The sequence below is a fragment of the Calidris pugnax genome, unplaced genomic scaffold (genome assembly GCF_001431845.1).
Source record: "Calidris pugnax isolate Ruff unplaced genomic scaffold, ASM143184v1 scaffold247, whole genome shotgun sequence".
In the NCBI taxonomy this organism is placed as follows: Eukaryota; Metazoa; Chordata; class Aves; order Charadriiformes; family Scolopacidae; genus Calidris; species Calidris pugnax.
In genome coordinates, this window is record NW_015090980.1 from 1,795,955 (window position 1) to 1,815,818 (window position 19,864).

General features: G+C 48.0%; 1 protein-coding gene across 3 annotated transcripts in view; it reads left to right on the plus strand.

The window, feature by feature from the left end:
* The window catches only part of RAD54L2 (RAD54-like 2 (S. cerevisiae)), a 49,097-nt gene that overhangs the window by 25,699 nt on the left and 3,534 nt on the right, over positions 1 to 19,864 (plus strand). For 2 of the 3 annotated variants that reach the window (XM_014953541.1, XM_014953542.1), the window contains exons 3-21: positions 1,153 to 1,292; positions 3,331 to 3,462; positions 5,214 to 5,446; positions 5,942 to 6,124; positions 6,396 to 6,529; positions 7,441 to 7,637; positions 8,205 to 8,547; positions 9,934 to 10,111; positions 10,700 to 10,951; positions 11,563 to 11,681; positions 12,034 to 12,149; positions 13,196 to 13,295; positions 13,644 to 13,849; positions 15,050 to 15,225; positions 15,973 to 16,169; positions 16,283 to 16,479; positions 17,423 to 17,512; positions 18,056 to 18,148; positions 18,360 to 19,855. In XM_014953541.1, coding sequence (XP_014809027.1) covers positions 1,153 to 1,292; positions 3,331 to 3,462; positions 5,214 to 5,446; positions 5,942 to 6,124; positions 6,396 to 6,529; positions 7,441 to 7,637; positions 8,205 to 8,547; positions 9,934 to 10,111; positions 10,700 to 10,951; positions 11,563 to 11,681; positions 12,034 to 12,149; positions 13,196 to 13,295; positions 13,644 to 13,849; positions 15,050 to 15,225; positions 15,973 to 16,169; positions 16,283 to 16,479; positions 17,423 to 17,512; positions 18,056 to 18,148; positions 18,360 to 19,351 — 4,078 coding nt within the window. In that variant the 3' untranslated portion in view covers positions 19,352 to 19,855. Of the gene's footprint in view, positions 1 to 1,152; positions 1,293 to 3,330; positions 3,463 to 5,213; positions 5,447 to 5,941; positions 6,125 to 6,395; positions 6,530 to 7,440; positions 7,638 to 8,204; positions 8,548 to 9,933; positions 10,112 to 10,699; positions 10,952 to 11,562; positions 11,682 to 12,033; positions 12,150 to 13,195; positions 13,296 to 13,643; positions 13,850 to 15,049; positions 15,226 to 15,972; positions 16,170 to 16,282; positions 16,480 to 17,422; positions 17,513 to 18,055; positions 18,149 to 18,359; positions 19,856 to 19,864 lie in introns of those variants that run through there. The other variant, XM_014953543.1, reaches the window with a different exon arrangement.

Here is a 19,864-nt window from a genome sequence, read left to right on the forward strand (position 1 = left end):
ACCGTTAAGTGAAAATCCAGTTTCAGATATCTGTTTATGAGGATCCTATTGCAAACAGCCTAAAATATAGTCCTTCCCTCTATTATCCTGGGTATTTGTTGGCAGGAATGCTGATGCTCTGACTGGTGACTGAAATGTTGGAAATCAATTTCACCTGAATTTTATAAAGCATGAATTGTTTGATTGTGTAAGTCATCACATGTATTCTGGGACAGGTTCTGAGGTGGTAATTCACTATGAAATTTTGTTCAAGGGGATCTAAAATGCTCAGAGGAGTCATCATGGAGCAGGAACTCCTGTGCCAGGAAGTGGCTCTTTTGCCCTGTATGTAACATGCTGGTGGTCTCTGGTTCATATTTAAAGTTGTGGTGATTGATTTTCTTAAAGCTGAAGGAATGAGCCTTGAGTGGGCCTTAGAAACTGAGACTTTGTTAGAATGGAGGAGGTGTCCCTGCAGGGTGGGGTTGGGTGGATTTAAAGGTTAGTTTGAGGGAGCTGGATTTTACCACTGCCTGTACTGCACCTCTCCTCTGGCAAAAGAGCCTTCATTTCCAGGGCTGTGCATGAGAAACTGAAGTGGGGGAAAAGCAACTTTTAGAAGTAATGAAAATTACCTGTATAAGTAAGGTTCTTTGCGAGCATCCTTCAAAACAATTGTTAAAGCTATTAGAGGTCCTAGTTCCTGAAAATACTATATCAGAGGAGAATCGGGGCGATAGCTTTTTGTGGGGCTGTTGATGCCTTTTCTTTCTATATAACTTCTTTGCTTGACTTTGTATATTTTCTGTTTATAAACTGCATAGCAATAAATAACATCCTTTTAGACAGAAGAACTAGTCTACGATAACCTAGCGTTAAGTATATACTTACCCACTCACATTTTTCCTACTTTCATTATTTTGCTTCTGTCAAACTTTTTGTCTTTTCCTTGAGTAATGGTAGTGTCAGCTGTAGTTGGGAAGCACGGTCTTGAAATAGCTATAGAATTTGTCTATAGCTTTTGGTGATGCTGTTCCTGGTCTGTGTAGCTGACAGACTACCTGGAGCTTGTAAATCAGCTTTAGAGCCAGCTGTACAGCCATTCAGGTTTTTTTTGGAAGAAATTGTTTAAGTGTAACCAAATCATGTTTCTCTGTTTGCTCCTGTGTTCAGAAAGCTGTTGCGTGAGGACCAACTGGAAGCTGTGACAAAAGCAGCCCAGCAGGAAGAGTTGGAGAGAAGGAAACGGTTAGAGCAGCAGCGGAAGGATTATCCAGCCACTATCCCAACTGTACCCCTAGAGTTTCTTCCTGGTAAGCAGTGGGAGGTGCTACCTGAAGCAAGATTTTTAAGGATAGAACCTGAATGAAGAAAAAGGTAGTGCCATACTTGTCCATGACTGGACAAGGGGTAATGGGTTTAAAGTAAAAACAAGGGGGTTGAGTGCACCCCCCGAGTTGGGCAAGAGTTTTAACCTGCTTGGGGATAGAAAGGCTTTGCAGAGGGATCTGGACGGGCTGGATCAATGGGCCAAGGCCAGTGGGGTAAGGTTCAACAAGGCCAAGTGCCAGGTCCTGCCCTTGGGTCACAACAGCCCCATGCAGCTCTGCAGTCCTGGGGAAGAGCGGCTGGAGCTGCCCCATGGAAAAGGACCTGGGGGTGCTGGTCAATAGTTGGCTGAATATGAGCCAGCAGTGTGCCCAGGTGGCCAAGGAGGCCAACAGCATCTTGGCCTGTATCAAGAACAGTGTGGTCAGCAGGACTAAGGAAGTGATCGTCCCCCTGTATTCGGCACTGGTGAGGCCCCACCTGGAGTACTGTGTCCAGTTTTGGGCCCTTCACTGCAAGAAAGACATTGAGGTGCTGGAGCGGGTCCAGAGAAGGGCAACGAAGCTGGTGAGGGGTCTGGAGAATATGTCTTATGAGGAGAGGCTGAGGGAGCTGGGGTTGTTCAGCCTGCAGAAAAGGAGGCTGAGGGGAGACCTTATCACTCTCTACGTCTACTAGAAAGAAGGGTGTCGGAAGGAGAGGGTTGGCCTCTTCTCCCAAGTAACAGATGATGGGACAAGAGGAAATGGCCACAAGTTGTGCCAGGAGAGGTTTAAGTTGGATATGGGGAAAAATTTTTACACTGAAAAGGTTATTAAGCATTAGAATGGGCTGCCTGGGGAAGTGGTTGAGTCACCATCCCTGGAGGTATTTAAAAGACGGGTTGACATAGTGCTTAGAGATACGGTTTAGTGATGTTTTTTGTCAGTGTTAGGTGGATGGTTGGACTAGATGATCTGAAAAGTCACTTCCAACCTAGACAATTCTAAGATTCTATGATATGGAAGCTTAAACAAAGGGACTTGACGGAAGTGCCATGTCTATGGTCCAGATCATATTTGTACTGTGACTGGCTGGGTAATGCGTGGGTCTGGTGCTAGAGATAGTGGAACAATAGACTGGGTGTAGATATGTTCATGATGTCACCTTGTCCTTTCTTGCATGTTTCAGCAAGCAGTGAAGTAACAGGCAGTGTAAATGGTTATGTCTTCTGGTGAATGTCTTCTTGCATTCTCTTCTAATCCGGATCATGTCAATGGTCTAGTTTATAGCACAGCCCCTCAGACTGGTGTAAATGGCAGAGAAGTGCAGTTGGAAGTGGTGTTGGGGGTAAGGAGTTCTTGAGTTGACTTTCCCTCTTGAGAAAAATATATATTCTCCCTTAAGTAGTGTTCAAAACATTTTATGTGGTGGGGGGTGGGGGGGAAGGAAGAAGAGCTATTTAAAGGACTTTAACTGTTGCAGAGTAAGTTGCAGCCCCAGAAGAACATCATTGCTTGCTGAGTCACTGCAGTGGTGCTTATTTGGCCTGGTTACACTTGCCTCTCTCCCCACGTGGCAATACATACAAACACATAGTCCTGATCAGCAAAAGTTGTTTATGATGCGTGGGATACAATTATTACAGTGTCCCTGCTGACAAAGGGCAGTTATCATCCCTTCAGCCATTGATATTTTCTCTGCTGGGTGAAAACCAGCTTTTACTTCTGAGACCAGAATAAAATAAAAAAAAAAGAAAGGGGGCTTTAGCATGTCACATGGCCAGTGCGCCCCGGTCAGGGCATGCAATAGAGAGGGTGCCATCAGCAATGGGCTATTGTTTTGGCACATTGAGAAAGCAGGAGATTGTGACCCAGGAAGCTGAGTCATAGCAGTTTTGTAGACAGTGAGAGTCTGTTATGGAAAATTCCAGGGCTAAGTTACTGGAGCAAAAGTGGAAGGAAATACTGTCTGGTTTCTGAATAATTTTGTCTCCTTCCCCATTATTATGAATTACTTATTGTTTGTAATTTATGTTTGTAGAGGACATCGTTTTCAGAACAGCAGAGGCTACCCAGCTCCCCCCTCAGGTCCTGGCTGAGGAAGTGATCTGCCTCGATAGTACCAGCAGCGGCAGTGAAGATGATGCTAAAGGAAAAAATAGCATTAAAGATGGTAAGTGACCAACTGCCTCAGCCTGGTTTTCTCACAGTATGCTTTTTATTTAGCCACAAGCCTCCTGTTTCCATCTAGTCAGATGCTTCAGCAGTGAGTAACTTCAGGTTTTTGTAGGTTTGTTGGTTTCCAAATACACGGCCAGTTCTGACCTTTGAGTCCTAAACTGACATATATAACTGGCCTGTCAGGCACTCTTCCAAACTTATGTTTATTTCTGCTTTATAAATGCACTTAATTTTGCTCAGTGCTCTGCTGAAGAACGTGGTACCATCTGCCGTGTATGTAAAGGAGTATCTAAATATTCAGATCGGCAACTGAAAGTGGGTTTTGTGTCCTTTGTCCCAGATGGATCTAACCTGACTCCTTTATATCACTCTGGTAGAGTACCTCTGCTTGATTCCTTTGGTGGTCCTTAGAGACTGTATCAACAAATAAAATACTTGTCTGCATTTGGGAATTAAGAGAACATATGGAGGAAAACACAAAACACTTACAGAAACTGTCTCTGTACTGTTTGGGTCAGCCCAAATCAATGCTCCCTGAAACACAGGGAAACTCAGGGAAACCCATGATTTTATATGCTGATTTGATGGGCCTGATGAGTGCCTGTGTTGTGCCTGCTTATTCAGAACAGGTCATTAGGCCAGTGTGGAATTGCAAAATGTGGTAACCTTATTTTCCTGATACGATTTTTTATCAAGAACATCAAAGACAATAAGAAAAACTTCTATAGATATGTCAGGGACAAAGGCAAGACCAGGGAAGTTGCGGGCACTCTCCAGAAGGAAACGGGAGGCCTGGCCACCCAGGATATGGATAAGGCTGAGCTACTGAACAACTTCTTTGCCTCAGTCTTCACCAGCAAGGGCTCAAACCACACTGCCCAAGTCATGGAAGGCAAAAACAGGGGCTCTGCAAATGAAGAACTACCTACAGTACGAGAAGATCAAGTTCGAGACCTCTTACAGTACGAGAAGATCAGGTTTGAGGCCTCTTAAGGAACCTGAAGGTGCATAAGTCGGTGGGACTTGATGGAATCCATCCACGGGTCCTGAGGGAGCTGGCGGATGAAGTTGCTAAGCTGCTTTCCATTGTATTTGAGAAATTGTGGCAGTCTGGCGAAGTTTCCACAGACTGGAAAAGGGGAAACATAACCCCAATATTCAAAAAAGGGAAAAAAGAAGACCCAGGGAACTATAGGCCAGTCAGTCTCACCTCTGTGCCTGGCAAGAGAATGGAGCAGATCCTCCTGGGATCTCTGCTAGGGCACATGGAAAATAAGGAAGTGATTTGAGACAGCCAACATGGCTTCACCAAGGGCAAATCGTGCCTGACAAATTTGGTTGCCTTTTATGATACTGCCACACACTTGGTGGACAAGGGCAAAGCAACAGATGTCATCTACCTGGACTTGTGCAAAGCATTCAACACTGTCCCGCGTGACATCCTGGTCTCAAAATTGGAAACTAATGGATTCGATGGATGGACCACTTGGTGGATAAGGAGCTGGCTGGATGGCCACCCTCAAAGGGTTGTGGTCAATGGCTCAATGTCCAATTGGTGGCCAGTGACGAGTGGTGTTCCTCAGGGGTCCGTACTGGGACCAGTGCTGCTCAACATCTTTGTTGGAGACATGGACAGTGGGATAGAGTGCACCCTCAGCAAGTTTGCCGATAACACCAAACTCTATGATTCTATGACCAAATTAACCTTTGCTCTTATTCTTTCCTGTTTTGGTTATTTTACAGAAGTGATTGAGCTAAGTTCAGGAGAAGATGATGCCCTCCAAATTGTGGACAGCAGTGATTCTGGCAATGAAGGGGAGGATGATGGCAGTGAAGAGAGCAGTGGCTCTCATGTGAATGATGCCTTAAATCAGTCAGATGCTCTGGGGCAAGTCATTGTCAATATCAATCATCCACCAAACGAAGAGGACATTTTCCTGGCTCCCCAGCTTGCACATGCAGTCAAACCTCATCAGGTAGGCTTTACTGGCCTTGAAAATGCAATGGATTCAGGCAAGTCTGCCTTGTTATAAGCTCAGCAGAACTTCTTTGGTGAACTCTGGCCAGTCTGGTTGTGGTAGTGGCTGTTTTGGACACTCAAATGACAAGGACAAATTAAATGAAGGCCAGAGCAGTATATAACTTTGGCTATTGTTCTCATCAGACCTATGTATATTTAGATGAACATTTTGAAAAGAAAATTACGTTTATAAACAAACGAATCAACCCCAATTCAGATTCTCTGGCTACAAATTAATTTTGATTTATTGTTATATTCTCAGGAAGTTTTATGAGTATCTGAAGCTTTCAGAGCCTTCCCTAGATTAGAGTACTGTAGGGAACTTGAAACATCCCCTTTATATTTTCATGGTTTATGCGATCCTAATGTGCTTTCCACTCTGGAAATACATACCCATCTTGGTGGGTTTTTTCTTCCACTATTCTAATACCTTTTTTACTTTTCTGTCTAGATTGGCGGGATCCGATTCCTGTATGACAACTTGGTCGAGTCCTTGGAGAGATTTAAAACCAGCAGTGGGTTTGGGTGTATTTTAGCACATAGCATGGGCCTGGGCAAGACCATACAGGTCATCTCTTTCTTGGATGTACTTTTTCGGCACACGGAGGCAAAGACTGTTCTTGCCATTGTACCTGTAAGTAGCTACGTGAAGGGCTGGCTGAGGGGCTTCCTTGCACTGCTTCTTTCTTGGCGTAGAGAAGATTTTGAATAGTGTCCCATCTCACAACATGCTCTATCATACCCCTGCTCTTCTTCTTCCTCCTTCATTCCCTGTATCCCTGAGTTTGCGTGCTGTGGTCTTCTGTCTGGGCACAGCTGAGTGTCATTCCCTGTTCTCGTTTTTGCTCTTAAAATCCAGAGTGACTCAAGTGAGTTTTTAATCCTTCGATGGCAAACTTTTTCAGGTGAATACGCTCCAGAACTGGCTAGCAGAATTCAACATGTGGCTCCCAGCACCTGAAAACCTTCCTGCTGATTATAACTCCAAAGAGGTCCAGCCCCGCACCTTCAAAGTCCATATCCTGAATGATGAACACAAGTAGGTGCTGGTAAAAGCCCTTTTGAGCTCTTGGACTGTGTCTTATGGAACTGTTATCAGAATTGCTGTTGCAGACTGTTTAATTTGAGCTAATTCTGTGCCCTGAACTCCTGGATCTTTCCTGCTCTGCGTTTGGTGTGGATGCCATCTTGAAGGGAGGATTTTGGTACCTGTGAGAGATTTACTGATTAATTTCATTCGATATTTATATCTTACGCTCCCTTCTCACACTGCTGACGTGCCTTTCTGCTCTTCCATGTATGGTGAGATCAGGAACTATAGTTCCAGAGACAGAGCTACTTCTGCAGGGAGGAGCAGAAGTGCTATGTTTTGTTTCTGGTGGCACACTGCTAGCCCTGTCAGAGTCCTGGGATTCCATGTGTCTCTTGTATTTTAAATGTGGGTTGTTTTTTTTTTTTTTCCTGAGGTTTTTCACGCACTTAGGGATTCCTCTACCCGACTCTATGACTTTCGGTGAATTTTGTTGTCCTTGAGGGATTCTGGCAAGTTATACAAAGCCTCCTTGTCCAGAAAGGAGAGATCAGTGATTGTATTTACAGCCTGGTTTGGAGTGTATTCTTGGCTTATGGATCTCTCCTCCTTTCTGGGTCATTTTTCTTGCATGGATCAGGACAGTGTAGTGATCTTAGGGGACTCTCAGTTCATCAGCTGTGTTTGTAGACTTATCTGTTGAGGTCTTCACCTTCTGGGTGGAATGTATTTTGAATCTGCTGATGCTACTCCAGCCATGTGTTTACTTTTGGATGGGATCTGGTGGGCTAGTTTGATGCAAGAAAGTGCTTTAATTAATTGAATGGCTCTTTTTTTCTCAGCAGACTCCAATCCAGTTGTTCAAACTGAAACTGGTGATAAAGCTTTCAGTTTATTTGGTTTGTTTGCCTGTTTTGCAGGACAACAGCTGCACGTGCAAAGGTGGTGAATGACTGGGTGATAGAAGGTGGTGTGCTGCTGATGGGATATGAGATGTACCGTCTCCTCTCACTGAAGAAGTCCTTTGCCACTGGGAGGAAGAAGAAAACAAAGAAACAAACTGGCCCTGTCATTATTGACTTGGATGAAGAAGACCGGCAGCAAGAGCTTCTGAAAGGTGAGAGGCCAGTCCTTGAGAGAGCGAGCGTGATCCTGTTGTCCCACTAGCTATCAACTCTGGCAGCACAGGGAAACAACCTATAACTTGATTTTAACATCCCTGACATGATCAAGCTTTGCTGTGCAGGATTGTGTCTTTGGAGACAGAAGGTTGTTGAGCTTCAGTCGAGTCTTTAATTTCTTGCAGTAGCTGCAAGTGAGCATGGAAGTCAGGACACCGAACTTGGGGATTTCTCTGTGTGAGCTTTGCCAGTCTGCTCTGATGCCAGACACCCAACTTGATGCAGTGTGGGTTATTGGACAGAAATCAAGGGACAGTCATGTCTGGTCATTACCACATTATGCTAAATTGGAGCTAGTGTCTAGTCACTTTTAATTTCCTGAAACAGCCTTGCTCTCTGCCACCCACAAATACTGCTTTATTTGTCTTTCAGAATGTACCTCAAACCAGGACACAGAACTACCCCTTTTTTTTTTTGACTTTTCTTATGAAGTTGGTGACCATATAAAAGCAGAACTTTGTCTTATTCATCTCTAACTAACGCTTAATGTTCCTTGTCCTCAGGGATCGAGAAGGCTTTGTCTCGCCCTGGCCCAGACGTGGTTATCTGTGACGAGGGACACCGCATAAAGAACTGCCATGCCAGCACTTCGCAGGCCCTGAAGAACATCCGCTCCCGCCGACGGGTGGTGCTGACTGGCTACCCACTCCAGAACAACCTCATTGAGTATTGGTGCATGGTAGACTTCGTCCGACCTGACTTTCTAGGCTCCCGGCAGGAATTCAGCAACATGTTTGAGCGCCCTATCCTGAATGGGCAGTGTATTGACAGCACCCCTCAAGATGTCCGTCTCATGAGGTACCGCAGTCACGTCCTGCATAGCCTGCTGGAAGGCTTTGTGCAGCGGTGAGTCCACAGGGGGTTCTTAATGGTATAGTCCACGCTCCTTCATCCCAAATTAACCTGCTCGTTTGCTGAGTTTATGCAGTACAGCTAATCATGCTGCCTCGTAGAATCATTGAGGTTGGAAAAGACCCTTAAGATCATTGAGTCTAACCGTTAACCTAACACTACCAAGTCCACCACTAAACCATGTCCCTAAGTGCCACATCTAAATAGTCTTCTAAATACTTCCAGGGATGGTGACTCAACCACTTCCCTAGACAGCAAGGATGCTGTTGGCCTTGGCCACTTGGGCAATCTGGTGGTTCATATTCAGTAGCTGGCAACCAGGTCCTTTTCTGACGGGCAGCTCTCCAGGCACTCTTCTCCAAGCCTGTAGCATTGCGTGGGCTTTTTGTTACTCAAGTGCAGGATCCGGCACTTGGCCATGTTGAACTTCACACCACTGGCCTCAGCCCATCGATCCAGCTTCGTAGGCTTGAGTTTTAAACGGGTACCTTATCTGTCTTTGTGGCAAGATCTTACGCACACAGAGAAAACCACAGAGGAGATTCTTAGGTTAGCAGCTCCATATTTCTCTAAGAATCTCTGTCTTCTTCAATCTGTCAGCTGCAAAGTGGTCCTTATGGCTCTGTTTTGCCTTGGGGGTAGAATTAAAGTTAGTTTGCTTCGGTACTGCAGACTCTGATAATGGAGAACACTAACTGCACCAGAGTGACCTCAGGTTTATTTTGATGTCCTAGTGCACATTCTTATCAACTATTTTCTGACATCCTCTACCCAAGGATAGTGTTTCATGAGCCCTCAGTTATGAAAAGTGACAGTGTCTCTGCCACTCTGGAAATGAATCAATTTTGTTTCTCAGATGAGGGTTCTAAGATGCTGGACCAGTGATTTGGATGGAGTGTCTTAGTCATTGGTAGAGCTGAAAAGAGACATTAGGTCTTATTTCTGTTTTTCAAATTCCATGGAAAACAGGACTTTCTTCACCCTCTTAACACTGTGACCTGTGCTAGAAGATTGTAACTTCTGAGATCTCTGTAACTGACCTTATAGTTGGCATTTGGCTGCAGGGAGAGTATCTCGGAAGTGCCATACATTAGAGAAGCATGCAACTGGAGGTCTTTCTCCCTGCAGAAGAAGAAATCTCACCCTACAGGCAGCCACAGAGAGGATCTGAGATCTCTGTAACTGGTCTTATAGTTGGCATTTGGCTGCGGGAAGAGTATCTTGGAAGTGTCATACATTAGAGAAGCATGCAACTAGAGGTCTTTCTCCCAGCAGCCAGGTGGGCAAGAAGTCAAAATCTCACCCTACAGGCAGCCACAGAGAGGTCAGATTGGGAAATTCCCTTTCCTCTGTTTAACTCTCTCTTTATTTCCTCCCCAGGCGAGGCCACAATGTGCTGAAGGTTCAGCTCCCATCTAAGGAAGAACACGTCATTTTGGTACGTCTTTCCAAGATCCAGCGGGCCCTTTATACGGAGTTCATGAACCGGTTCCGAGATGCAGGCAACAGTGGCTGGCTGGGACTGAACCCACTCAAAGCTTTCTGTGTCTGCTGTAAGGTAGGTTTTGGCAGGAGCTGCAGAGAAATATTCTAGTATGGAAGGAAAAGGAATATGAGTGAAAACAGGAGATAAGTGTGGTTGGCCAGACGCATCTTCTCTCCCAGGAGTGCCCTGCAGAATTTCTATCCCTACTTCCAGAACGGGGGTGCAGGGATATTAAATGTCTTGTTCAAATTTGTACGGGACACCTGCAGCCATCAGCTGAATGATACTGGGCTGATACTTTGATCACTTACCTGCTGCAGTGCAAACAAGTGGCTTCCTCTGTGTTTGCACTGTGTGGGTGCATAGTGGCCTTCTGGTTTCTTCTCAGGGAAAGAATTTGGCAGTTTTAGAGTCTGGAGAGCCTTGGTTAGGAGGGTTTGTACCTTGTGTCATGGCAGATTCGTGTCTTCTGTTTTTATTACCTTAATGCAGTCAGACTGGCTTTCTCTGCAACGCCTAATAGTTCCATGTGGGGATGGTGATGAGGTGATCAAAGCATTACTTCTTTCCTTTGAATAGCTGTGGGGGCTTTCAGTCTGCAATCATTGGCAGGCAGCAGGCCAGTGCAGGCCTAACCCCTTTCTTTTTGTACTCCTTCAGATCTGGAACCATCCAGACGTGTTGTATGAAGCTCTGCAAAAGGAGAATCTAGCAAATGAGCAGGATTTGGATGTGGATGACCTTGGCACAGCAAGTACTAATTCCCGCTGCCAGCCTCAGGGAATTAAAGTCAAAACAGAGAGTAATGCTATGGCGTCACCAGTTGGAGATGCCACCAATAGCAAGTTCCTCCAGAGTGTTGGCTTCAACCCCTTTCAGGAGAGAGCAAATCAGGTCGTTACTTATGAGTGGGTGAGTACCACTGCTGGAAAACCATTCGTTTGGAGAGTTATGATAAACATAGACTAGATACTCTGAAAGACTATACTCTTTTTGTTAGGGTAGTTTTCCGAACTATGGCAAAGAAAAGACTCTTCTGTTTAAGAGTTGAGGATTTCCCACCTTTTTTCTCTGCCGCAGAGCATCTTGATAAGCATGTCTGTCTGGCATTGGGTAGGATTTTGGGACTCTCGTGAGGCTGGAGTGCAGGCAACTCTCTTTTATACCACTGTTTTCATCTGACCAAGAAGTCTGTGGACTTTGTTATTCTAAGAAAGGTGTTAGGGTGAAGTTTAATCTAGATAAGATGGTGGTAAATCTAGTAGGCTGGAGGAGAGGTCTTGAGATAGAGAGTCATGAGAGGTTAAGAGGGTGCTCATTCATCCATAATCCAAGAAGTTTGTCATTTGGAGCTTCTGGAATGGCAGGTAGCAGCAGTAGTTGGCAGTGACATTGTCACCTGGACCCAGTTGGATGTATATAACCTGTCTGCAATGACTTATTTGTCTCACCTTGAGGTAGGATTGTTGAACTAAACAGAGAATGAGCAACTCCACCTGTAATAGTCTCCCATTTCTTGGTAGGCCAAAGACATCTTGTGTGATTATCAGACGGGAGTCTTGGACAACTCACCCAAGATGGTGTTACTGTTCCACCTAATTGAGGAAAGTGTGAAGCTTGGAGACAAGATCTTGGTCTTCAGGTAAGCAAAGTATCAACAGCTGATCCTAGAGTGACTAAATGCTGGAGTAGGAAAACCTCTCCTGGTACCAGGAGGCTGTTACGTGAAGTGAGTGGTGTGGCAGTTCCCCTTTTCTCCTTTGTTCTGTTAGATCCTGGTTTTCCTCCATGGATTTTATACTTCTGCCACTGTCAGGTTTACTAGTGAGAGGTGTGCTGCCACAAACAGGGTTTGCCAACTGTCAGTGCTGTCATGGTTGGGGAAGAGTTCTGATACTCCAACTGTCAGTGCTGTCATGGTTGGGGAAGAGTTCTGATACTCCACTTTTGCTGCTATGGGGGCTTTCTCCTTAACATAGATCTTGGTTTTACAGCCAGAGCTTGTCCACGTTATCTGTCATTGAAGAGTTTTTGGCAAAGAGACCAATGCCAAGTCCTCCAGGCTCAGATGGAGGAGTTCACAACTGGGTCCGAAACATCAACTATTACAGTGAGTGCAGCCAATCCTGTTCTCTTTTGGTGTGACACTGTTTGATCCTCTATGACAGACTAATTCCTGAAAGTCACCCACCACCGTCTTGTAGTTGTCCCTGGGTGTGAAAATACTCTTCTGAAGCATTCTTCTGGTGACATCTCATTCAGACTGTTCTTACATCTCATTCAGACTGTTCTTACTTCACTTGCTTAGGAAGACAGTGTCAATTTGATAGCAACTAACTAATAATTTCTAAATCTTCTTTTTGACATCTTACTCAGATGTTGTTAGATGTCTTTAACATCTCACTTAGACACTAGTGCTTTTTAAGTTGTAAAAGATACTTTTTGCTTCCTGTTTGGGTATTTTCTAGATCATGCTTCCCAAACGAGAATCACTGTGGAATGCTTTCACTAGCTCGCTGCTGTGAAGTTGTCCTCCCTTCTTCCCCAGCTTTAAATCTTGTTCCACATGGATTGTTGCTTTTATGTGGCTACTTTACAGGCTGGGACTAAGATGAGCAGCAGATATGGTGTTCCTGATTTTTGCAGAGCTCGCAGAAGCAAGCTGTTGCCCAAGAACAGACACATGATACCCCTTGCACTCCTTTAGACCTGTACTCTCCGTGCTCAGATACAGTCTGTGGGGTTTTGCCAAAGGCTTCTAAATTTTTTGCTTTCTCTTGGTTCCTCAAGCTTCCAGCATACGTGAAGCCTTTGTGCCTGCTGCTCTTGCTGTCTGTCTGTCTTGCCTAGTATGGAGCCTTACGGGCTAAGGGTGTTGTAGCACTCCCAGACTTGGCCTTGCCATGCTTGAGTGATGTCTTGCTTGATCTTTCAGTTGTACAAATTCCACCCTGGCTGGCTGCATTGCACCTGCCTGGCTGGGCAAATTAGAGGTACAGAGTGGTCTGGTTGAGATCCTGGAGAGCATGACTTGAGGAAGACATAGAATTGGTTGGGAACCAGTGTGAAAGCTCAGTGTTTGGGAAGTGGTTTTGTTCTGATGGGATCCCGCCGAACATACAGAGCTTTTAAACGAGTCCTTAATTTCCTTCTCAGGACTGGATGGCAGCACCTCTGCCTCGGAAAGGGAACGGCTGATTAACCAGTTCAATGACCCCAGCAATGCCTCTGTTTGGCTCTTCCTCTTGTCCACACGGTAAGTTGGCTGCAGTAGAAAGGCGCAGTGGAGGACTCATGCTGGTGGTCTGTATGTTTATGGGTTTTCAGTTCTTAAATATCTTCGTAGTGTGCTCTCAAGACTCTATGGGATGACAGTGCCATCTGCTTCTTAATTCCCCAGGGGTGTAGGTTTTTAGCCTTAGTCCTCTGCAACGACTTACTGACGGTCTTGGAAACCAAGCATGGGTTTGAAGTTGCCCGTATGACTGGAGGGAACTTTCCAAAGACATAGTCCTCATGGACTCTTGGCTGTGATGGCTGTCCCTGCCTAGAAACTGTGAGAATTGGCCAAGGCATCAATTTGAAATTTGCCTTTAATTTTCAGTGCTGGGTGTTTGGGTGTCAACCTCATTGGAGCAAACAGAGTGGTGGTGTTTGATGCTTCTTGGAACCCATGCCATGATGCCCAGGCTGTGTGCCGAGTCTACCGCTATGGGCAGAAGAAGCCATGCCACATTTACAGACTGGTTTCTGACTACACCCTTGAGAAGAAGATCTATGACCGTCAGATCTCCAAGCAGGGCATGTCAGGTAAGTGTGGATATGGGGCTCCACTCTTGTCTTTTGCTCCCTGTGGCTCCTTCAAGTCCCGTTTCTGTGGGTTTCATAACTTCTGGCTTTTTTAAAGTTGAAAATCAAACTGCCAAAGAAATGACAGCCATGTTATCTTAGGGCTATGTTTGATGTTTATGAGTTGATGGTGACATGAAACCCTGTCAGAAATGCAAGGGAGAGCAGTAGGGGTTGTAGAGATGGCACCTGCAGCAGGGTTGTGCTACCAGTGCAATGCACAGCCATTCATCTTGTTTTCCCTTGTGCCTGGGTTTTGTTTATCTTAAACTGGGCATTACTTATTAAATGGCTCTATACTTCCATTTTTCCAGCAGAAAGAGAGAGAAAATAGCCAAATTAAAAAAAAAAAAAATTAAAAAAAATCAATATCTTTGACTTCTAGTGCTTACTTAGGAGCCAAGAATAATGAATTCATCTCATTCTGACCTGCCCTTGTACCAAAAGCTTGTCTTGTGCCAGCTGTCGAGCTGCTCTTGCAGAGCATGCAGCTGAAGGTTGTGGTGACCCAGAAAGAGTTCTGCTGCCTGTGTGCTTCTTTGTCTCGAAACCCAACTCCAGAGGCAGCAGCCCACTATGCTGTCTTGCACTTGAGGTGGACTCCCTTGGCAGCTGGCTGGGCTCCCAGGAGAGTCTTGGATATAGATGTTTTCTCCATGTGCTCCCATTTGCCCTGTGTGCAGGAAAAGAAAACTTTCAGAGAGGGACTGTGGCAGCTTTTCTAAGCTTTTGACTCAAAGTTCTGTAAATTTCATCGTCTAGTTATTAACTTGAGCCTTTTTGGTGGGGTTTGTGGGAGGGCACGTACTGATGTGGCTGCAGTTCTGTCCCAGGGCTTGTATGTTCTCAGCCTTGTGATACAGGATGGGACACCATCCATAATTAGCTGCGTGTTCCTGCATGCCAGGAGCTCAGTGACCTGCACTGCTTTGCTGTGCAGTCTGGAGCACAAGGCATTTGTCAGCCTGACTTGGCCAAACAGGCTCATCTCTGAACATGGCTGATGATTTTTCTCCCTGCCCTGACGTTTACAAAAGGCTTCTGAGGATTGTGCAGATGGCAAGGAGGGGAGCTCTGTTAGGAGGGGACTGTAGGAAGGGCAACAGGCAGCAGTACCTCTCTCTTGCCTTCTCTGCTCACTCCCTTCCCTCCCTTTTCCAGATCGGGTGGTGGATGATCTGAACCCAGTGCTGAACTTCACCCGACGGGAGGTGGAGAACCTGCTGCATTTTGTGGAAGAAGAATCTGACCCTGCTCAGCTCTCCCTCAATCCAAGCAAGATGAAGGAGTCTGTTCTACAATTAGCCTGTCTCAAGTATCCTCACCTCATCACCAAGGTAAGACCAGCCTGTTTCCTTGCTGGCACAGCACTGCACGGGCAGGAGGAGGTCTAGAGGAGTCTGTCTGTGTGATGGGGACGTGGTGGCAAGGAGGACATCTGTGTGCTGGTGGGAGTTGGTAAAAAATCATCTAGAGAGTGCCCTAAGAGGCCTGCCCTTCCCTGCAATATTGTCTGCACATTTAGAGCCACGTCTGAGCTGGACAGGTTTGGGGGGCACTCCTTTCTTCAACTTGGTGCTGGGTGGGAAGGTGGCAGTGGCATATCCCAGCTCGCTGCCTGCTGTCTTCCTGGGGTGGCTTTAAAACAAAGCTGGGACAGCCCGCACTTGCCTGTGTTGTGAAGAGTTTTACTGGTAGGGTGGTGCTGCAGAGCAGGCCTGTGGCCGGGTGCCGTGGGGCTCTGGTGGCATCTCAGCAGGTTCCATGTGCCCACTTTTAGCCTGGTCTTTGGCTCCTGGGTTCTGCTGTGTGCTCATGGCGACCGATGGCCTTGGCTGGGCAGGCTTAGTGATGGTGAGCGATGGCTTAGCTGACTCTGTCACTCTTCAAGCTGAGCCTTGATCGCATCACATGCCCAACGTGACTTTCACCATGACCATCTCTGCCTCCCAACTCCCCTCTTCCCTGCTCCAGCCTGGCATGGAGACAGCGCTGGTGCAGGGACCAGGTGGTTGCCATTTGGGGCATGTTGGTTCCCTCTTGTGGTGTGTTGGTGTCAAAACCTCAGTGCTGTGGGGTTGCAGGAGCCTTTTCAGCATGAGTCACTGCTCATCGACCGGAAGGAGCACAAGCTGACCAAGGCAGAGAAGAAAGCAGCCAAGAAGAGCTATGAGGAGGAAAAGCGAGCATCCGTCCCCTACACCCGGCCGTCCTACGCACAGTATTACCCAGCCAGTGACCAGAGTCTGACGAGCATCCCTGCCTTTAGCCAGAGAAACTGGTGAGTACCTGCCTCTTCCCCTTCTTCCCATGCTGCAAACATGAAATGGGGGAGCAGAGGACACTGATCCCTGTCGGGAGGGCACTGCACTTTCCTCCTTCCTCTCTCACTAGGCGACCAGCCCTCAAGGGTGAGGACAAGCCAGTGGCAAGCGTCCGCCCAGTTCAGTCCACACCCATTCCTATGATGCCCCGGCATGTCCCCATGGGTAGTGCAGGATCAACCTCAAGTTCCAACCCTGCTGTCAACTTCCCCATCAACTATCTGCAGCGAGCTGGTGTCTTTGTGCAGAAGATTGTCACCACCACAGGTGAGTTGCTGACGCTCGCAGCCAGTTGAGTTGTGATGCCCAAGGTGAATTGAGAAAGCAGGATGAGTTGTTGATGCCCACGTGGGCTGTGGGCAGACAGGTATTGGAGCCACTGATACAAGAGAGATACAAGAGTGCTGGAGCGAGTGCAGAGGAGGGCAATGAAGCTGGTGAAGGGCCTGAAAAACAAATCATATGAGGAGCAGTTGAAGGAGCTGGGACTGTTTAGTTTGAGGAAGAGGAGGCTGAGAGGAGACCTCATCACTCTCTACAACTACTTGAAAGGACACTGTAGAGAGGTTGGTGCTGGTCTCTTCTCACAGGTAATTAGTGACAGAACGAGAGGGAACGGCTTCAAGCTCCAACAGTGTAGGTTTAGACTGAACATTAGGAAAGAATTTTTCACAAAAAGAGTGGTTGGGCATTGGAATAGGCTGCCCAGGGAGGTGGTTGAGTCACCATCCCTGGATGTGTTTAAGGGATGTTTAGATGTGGTGTTGGGGGATATGGTATGGGGAAGGACTTTGTAGAGTAGGGTAGATGGTTGGACTCGATGATCCCAAGGGTCTCTTCCAACCTAGACGATTCCATGATTCTATGATACTGTCTCTCTGTATTTGAGTGGTTCCCTTGTACCTGGAGGACTTTCCTTGCAGGTGTGCAAGGGGCATGGGGCTGGCGAGTTGTTAGGAGTGAAATCCCTGTGAGAGGGCCTGCAGTACTCTTACCAGTTGTCCTTTTTGGGATTGGGTAGATGCTATGCCAGAGCTGTGTGACTTTTGCTTCCTTGGAGCCTCTGCTGCCTTCCTGTGCTGCTCAGAAATAAGCCCAGAGCTTGCTTCTCTAGCAGAGTGCATAGGAGAAACAACTGCACCTCCCCGCTCCTGACTGTGGCTGCCGTGTAGTTTCAAGGGCACTGTTGTGTTTCTTCCCCCACTGCCAGATATTGTGATTCCGGGTACAAACACATCCACTGATGTACAGGCAAGAATCAGTGCTGGGGAGAGCATCCACATCATCCGAGGGACAAAAGGTCAGTTTCTCTGTCTTGGGTAAGACTTACGGATAGGGTCCTAGCCAATGCTGAGTAGCAAAGGGTGCAAAAGCATGAATCTGTCCCTTGAGAGGAAAAGAAACAAGAAGGGGAGGAGATGTGAACTCTGCAGTGGCTTTGGGCAGCCCGTGCTTTGGGTGCGCTGTTGTCGCTGACGCTTCAGAGCTATGGCAGCTGTGGCTTCTGCTGCCTCTGAGAGGAGCTGTTGGACTTTGGCTGGGTGTCTCATTCTCACAATGCTTCTGCATGTCCTGGGGCAGCCAAACGCTTCCTGATGCTTCCAGAGCAAACTTAGTCCAGAGCATGAAGTTCCACGTTTCCCACCGGCAGTGCATGGGGAGGGGGTGAGCTCCAACCCAGGAAAGCTGAAAGGGTGGAAATGAGGAGTGAGGAAGGGGGCAGAAGTCCCCCGCCATCTCCCTGTGTGATCTGTGGGCTGGCCTTACACAGCACGGCTGTCCTGTTCCTGCCTGGGCAGCCTCACGGGAGCTGCAAATGAAGTTGTTCTTGCCTCTGCTCTAGGGACATATATCCGGACCAGTGACGGGCGAATTTTTGCAATCCGGACCACTGGGAAGCCAAAGGGCAATGAAGACCGTCGGACAGCTGCCTCAGGTAGGGGGCTGTGGGGGCTGTGTGAGGCTCATACCCTTTTTTACCCAAATATCTGGGGCGGTCGGTGTTCCCTGCCTGCCTTCCATCGCCCCTGTGTCTTCCCACAATCTTCCCATCATATCCTCGCCTTCCTTTCCACTGTTGCTCCTCGGCCCCACAAGGTTTTTCTCCAAGGTTGTCTCTCTCACCTGCTCCATCTCCTCTTTTCCAGGCTCCCAAAGCTCTTCGCTGGAGTCCACGAGCAATGGCAGACACAGTGCCTCATCACCGCAGCTCCCCAGCGCGGAGGAGCTCACTCGGCCCATATCCCCCGACAGCCCCGAGATCATCAGCGAGCTCCAGCAGTACGCGGAGGCAGCGGCTGCCCGGGAGTCCCGGCACAGCTCTCCCAGCACCAACGTGGCAGCGCAAGGCCACCAGGCTCGCGTGGACAACGCGCCCGGCTTAGCAGCCCGAGGAGCCGAGCAGCGTGTGGGGATTCACTGCATGGCTCCCTCCGTCTCTTCGGCCCTGCCGGCCACCAGCCAGCACGGCGATGCCCACTCGGTGTTGGACTTACGGGGCAACAAGCGCAAGTCGACCTCGCCGTCGGCTCCGGAGGAGCAAGCCCGCAGGCAGCAGAAGAAGCGCCAGTTGCCATCGTCCGCGCAGCCGTACGAACACGGGTACCCCGTCTCTGGTGGGTTCGCCATGCCTCCTGTCTCTTTAAACCACAACCTAACCCATCCATTTGCCTCCCAACCAGGAAACTCCTTGTACATGGGCACTGGCTCCTCTTATTACCAGCTGCCCAATTTACTCCCAGACCCTCATCTGGTGTTCCCTGTGACTACTGACCCTCTGCTGACAGCCGGCACCGCCAGCTCTTCTGCTGCTACCTCAGCCACCGCCAGCGTCCCCTCATTCATGCTAAACCCTTCTCTGACGGGGGTGCTGCCCAATTACTCGCTTCCCTTCACGCAGTCACTCCTGCCCGAGCCCAGGATGTTTGCTCCTTTCCCAGCCCCCGTCTTGCCTAACAGCCTTCCCAGGAGCATGGCATCTGCCTACCCTGGCTACGTGTCCCCTCACTCGGGCTACCCGGCCGGGGGCCTCCTTCGGTCCCAGGTGCCTCAGTTTGAACCCCAGGAGGTCCCAGAGGTGGGATGCAGCTCTAATGACGAGGACAAAGACGACGATGTTATAGAGATCACAGGGAATTAATGGGCCCAGCTCCTGCTTGGCCTCAGCTCCGCCAGGAGGCAAAAGTTGCAGGACCTTTTTGGGAGTCAGGATGTCCCCTCTGGGCCACAGCAGCGGGTGGAGAAGGATGCGAAGGGTGTGGCGTGGGGGTTGTTTTGTTCTTTTCGTTTTCTTTTGTTGTTTTTTTAGCTGTCAAGGATCTGAATTGTATTAGGGGCTGGGAGATGGGAGGGGGATAGAGTGGTCCTGAGAGGGCTGGGAGCAAGAGCCAGGGAAGGAGGGAAGCAGCCATGCAAAACCATAGGAGTGCCTCCCTCCCACGCTCTGTCTGTCTGTCTGTCTCTGTTCTCTGTCTTGTCTGGAAGGGGGAGGCTTGGTGCTGCGAGTCACTGCCCTTCTCAGGCCTGGAGGCACGGGCTTGACCGCTGGCAGGGCCCAGCTTTCCCTCTCACACGAACTGCCTTATCTGTGAACTTCTCTCACTCCGGGAGGTGTGGGCCGGGGGAGCGACTCCAGCAGAGGGTTGGGGACAAA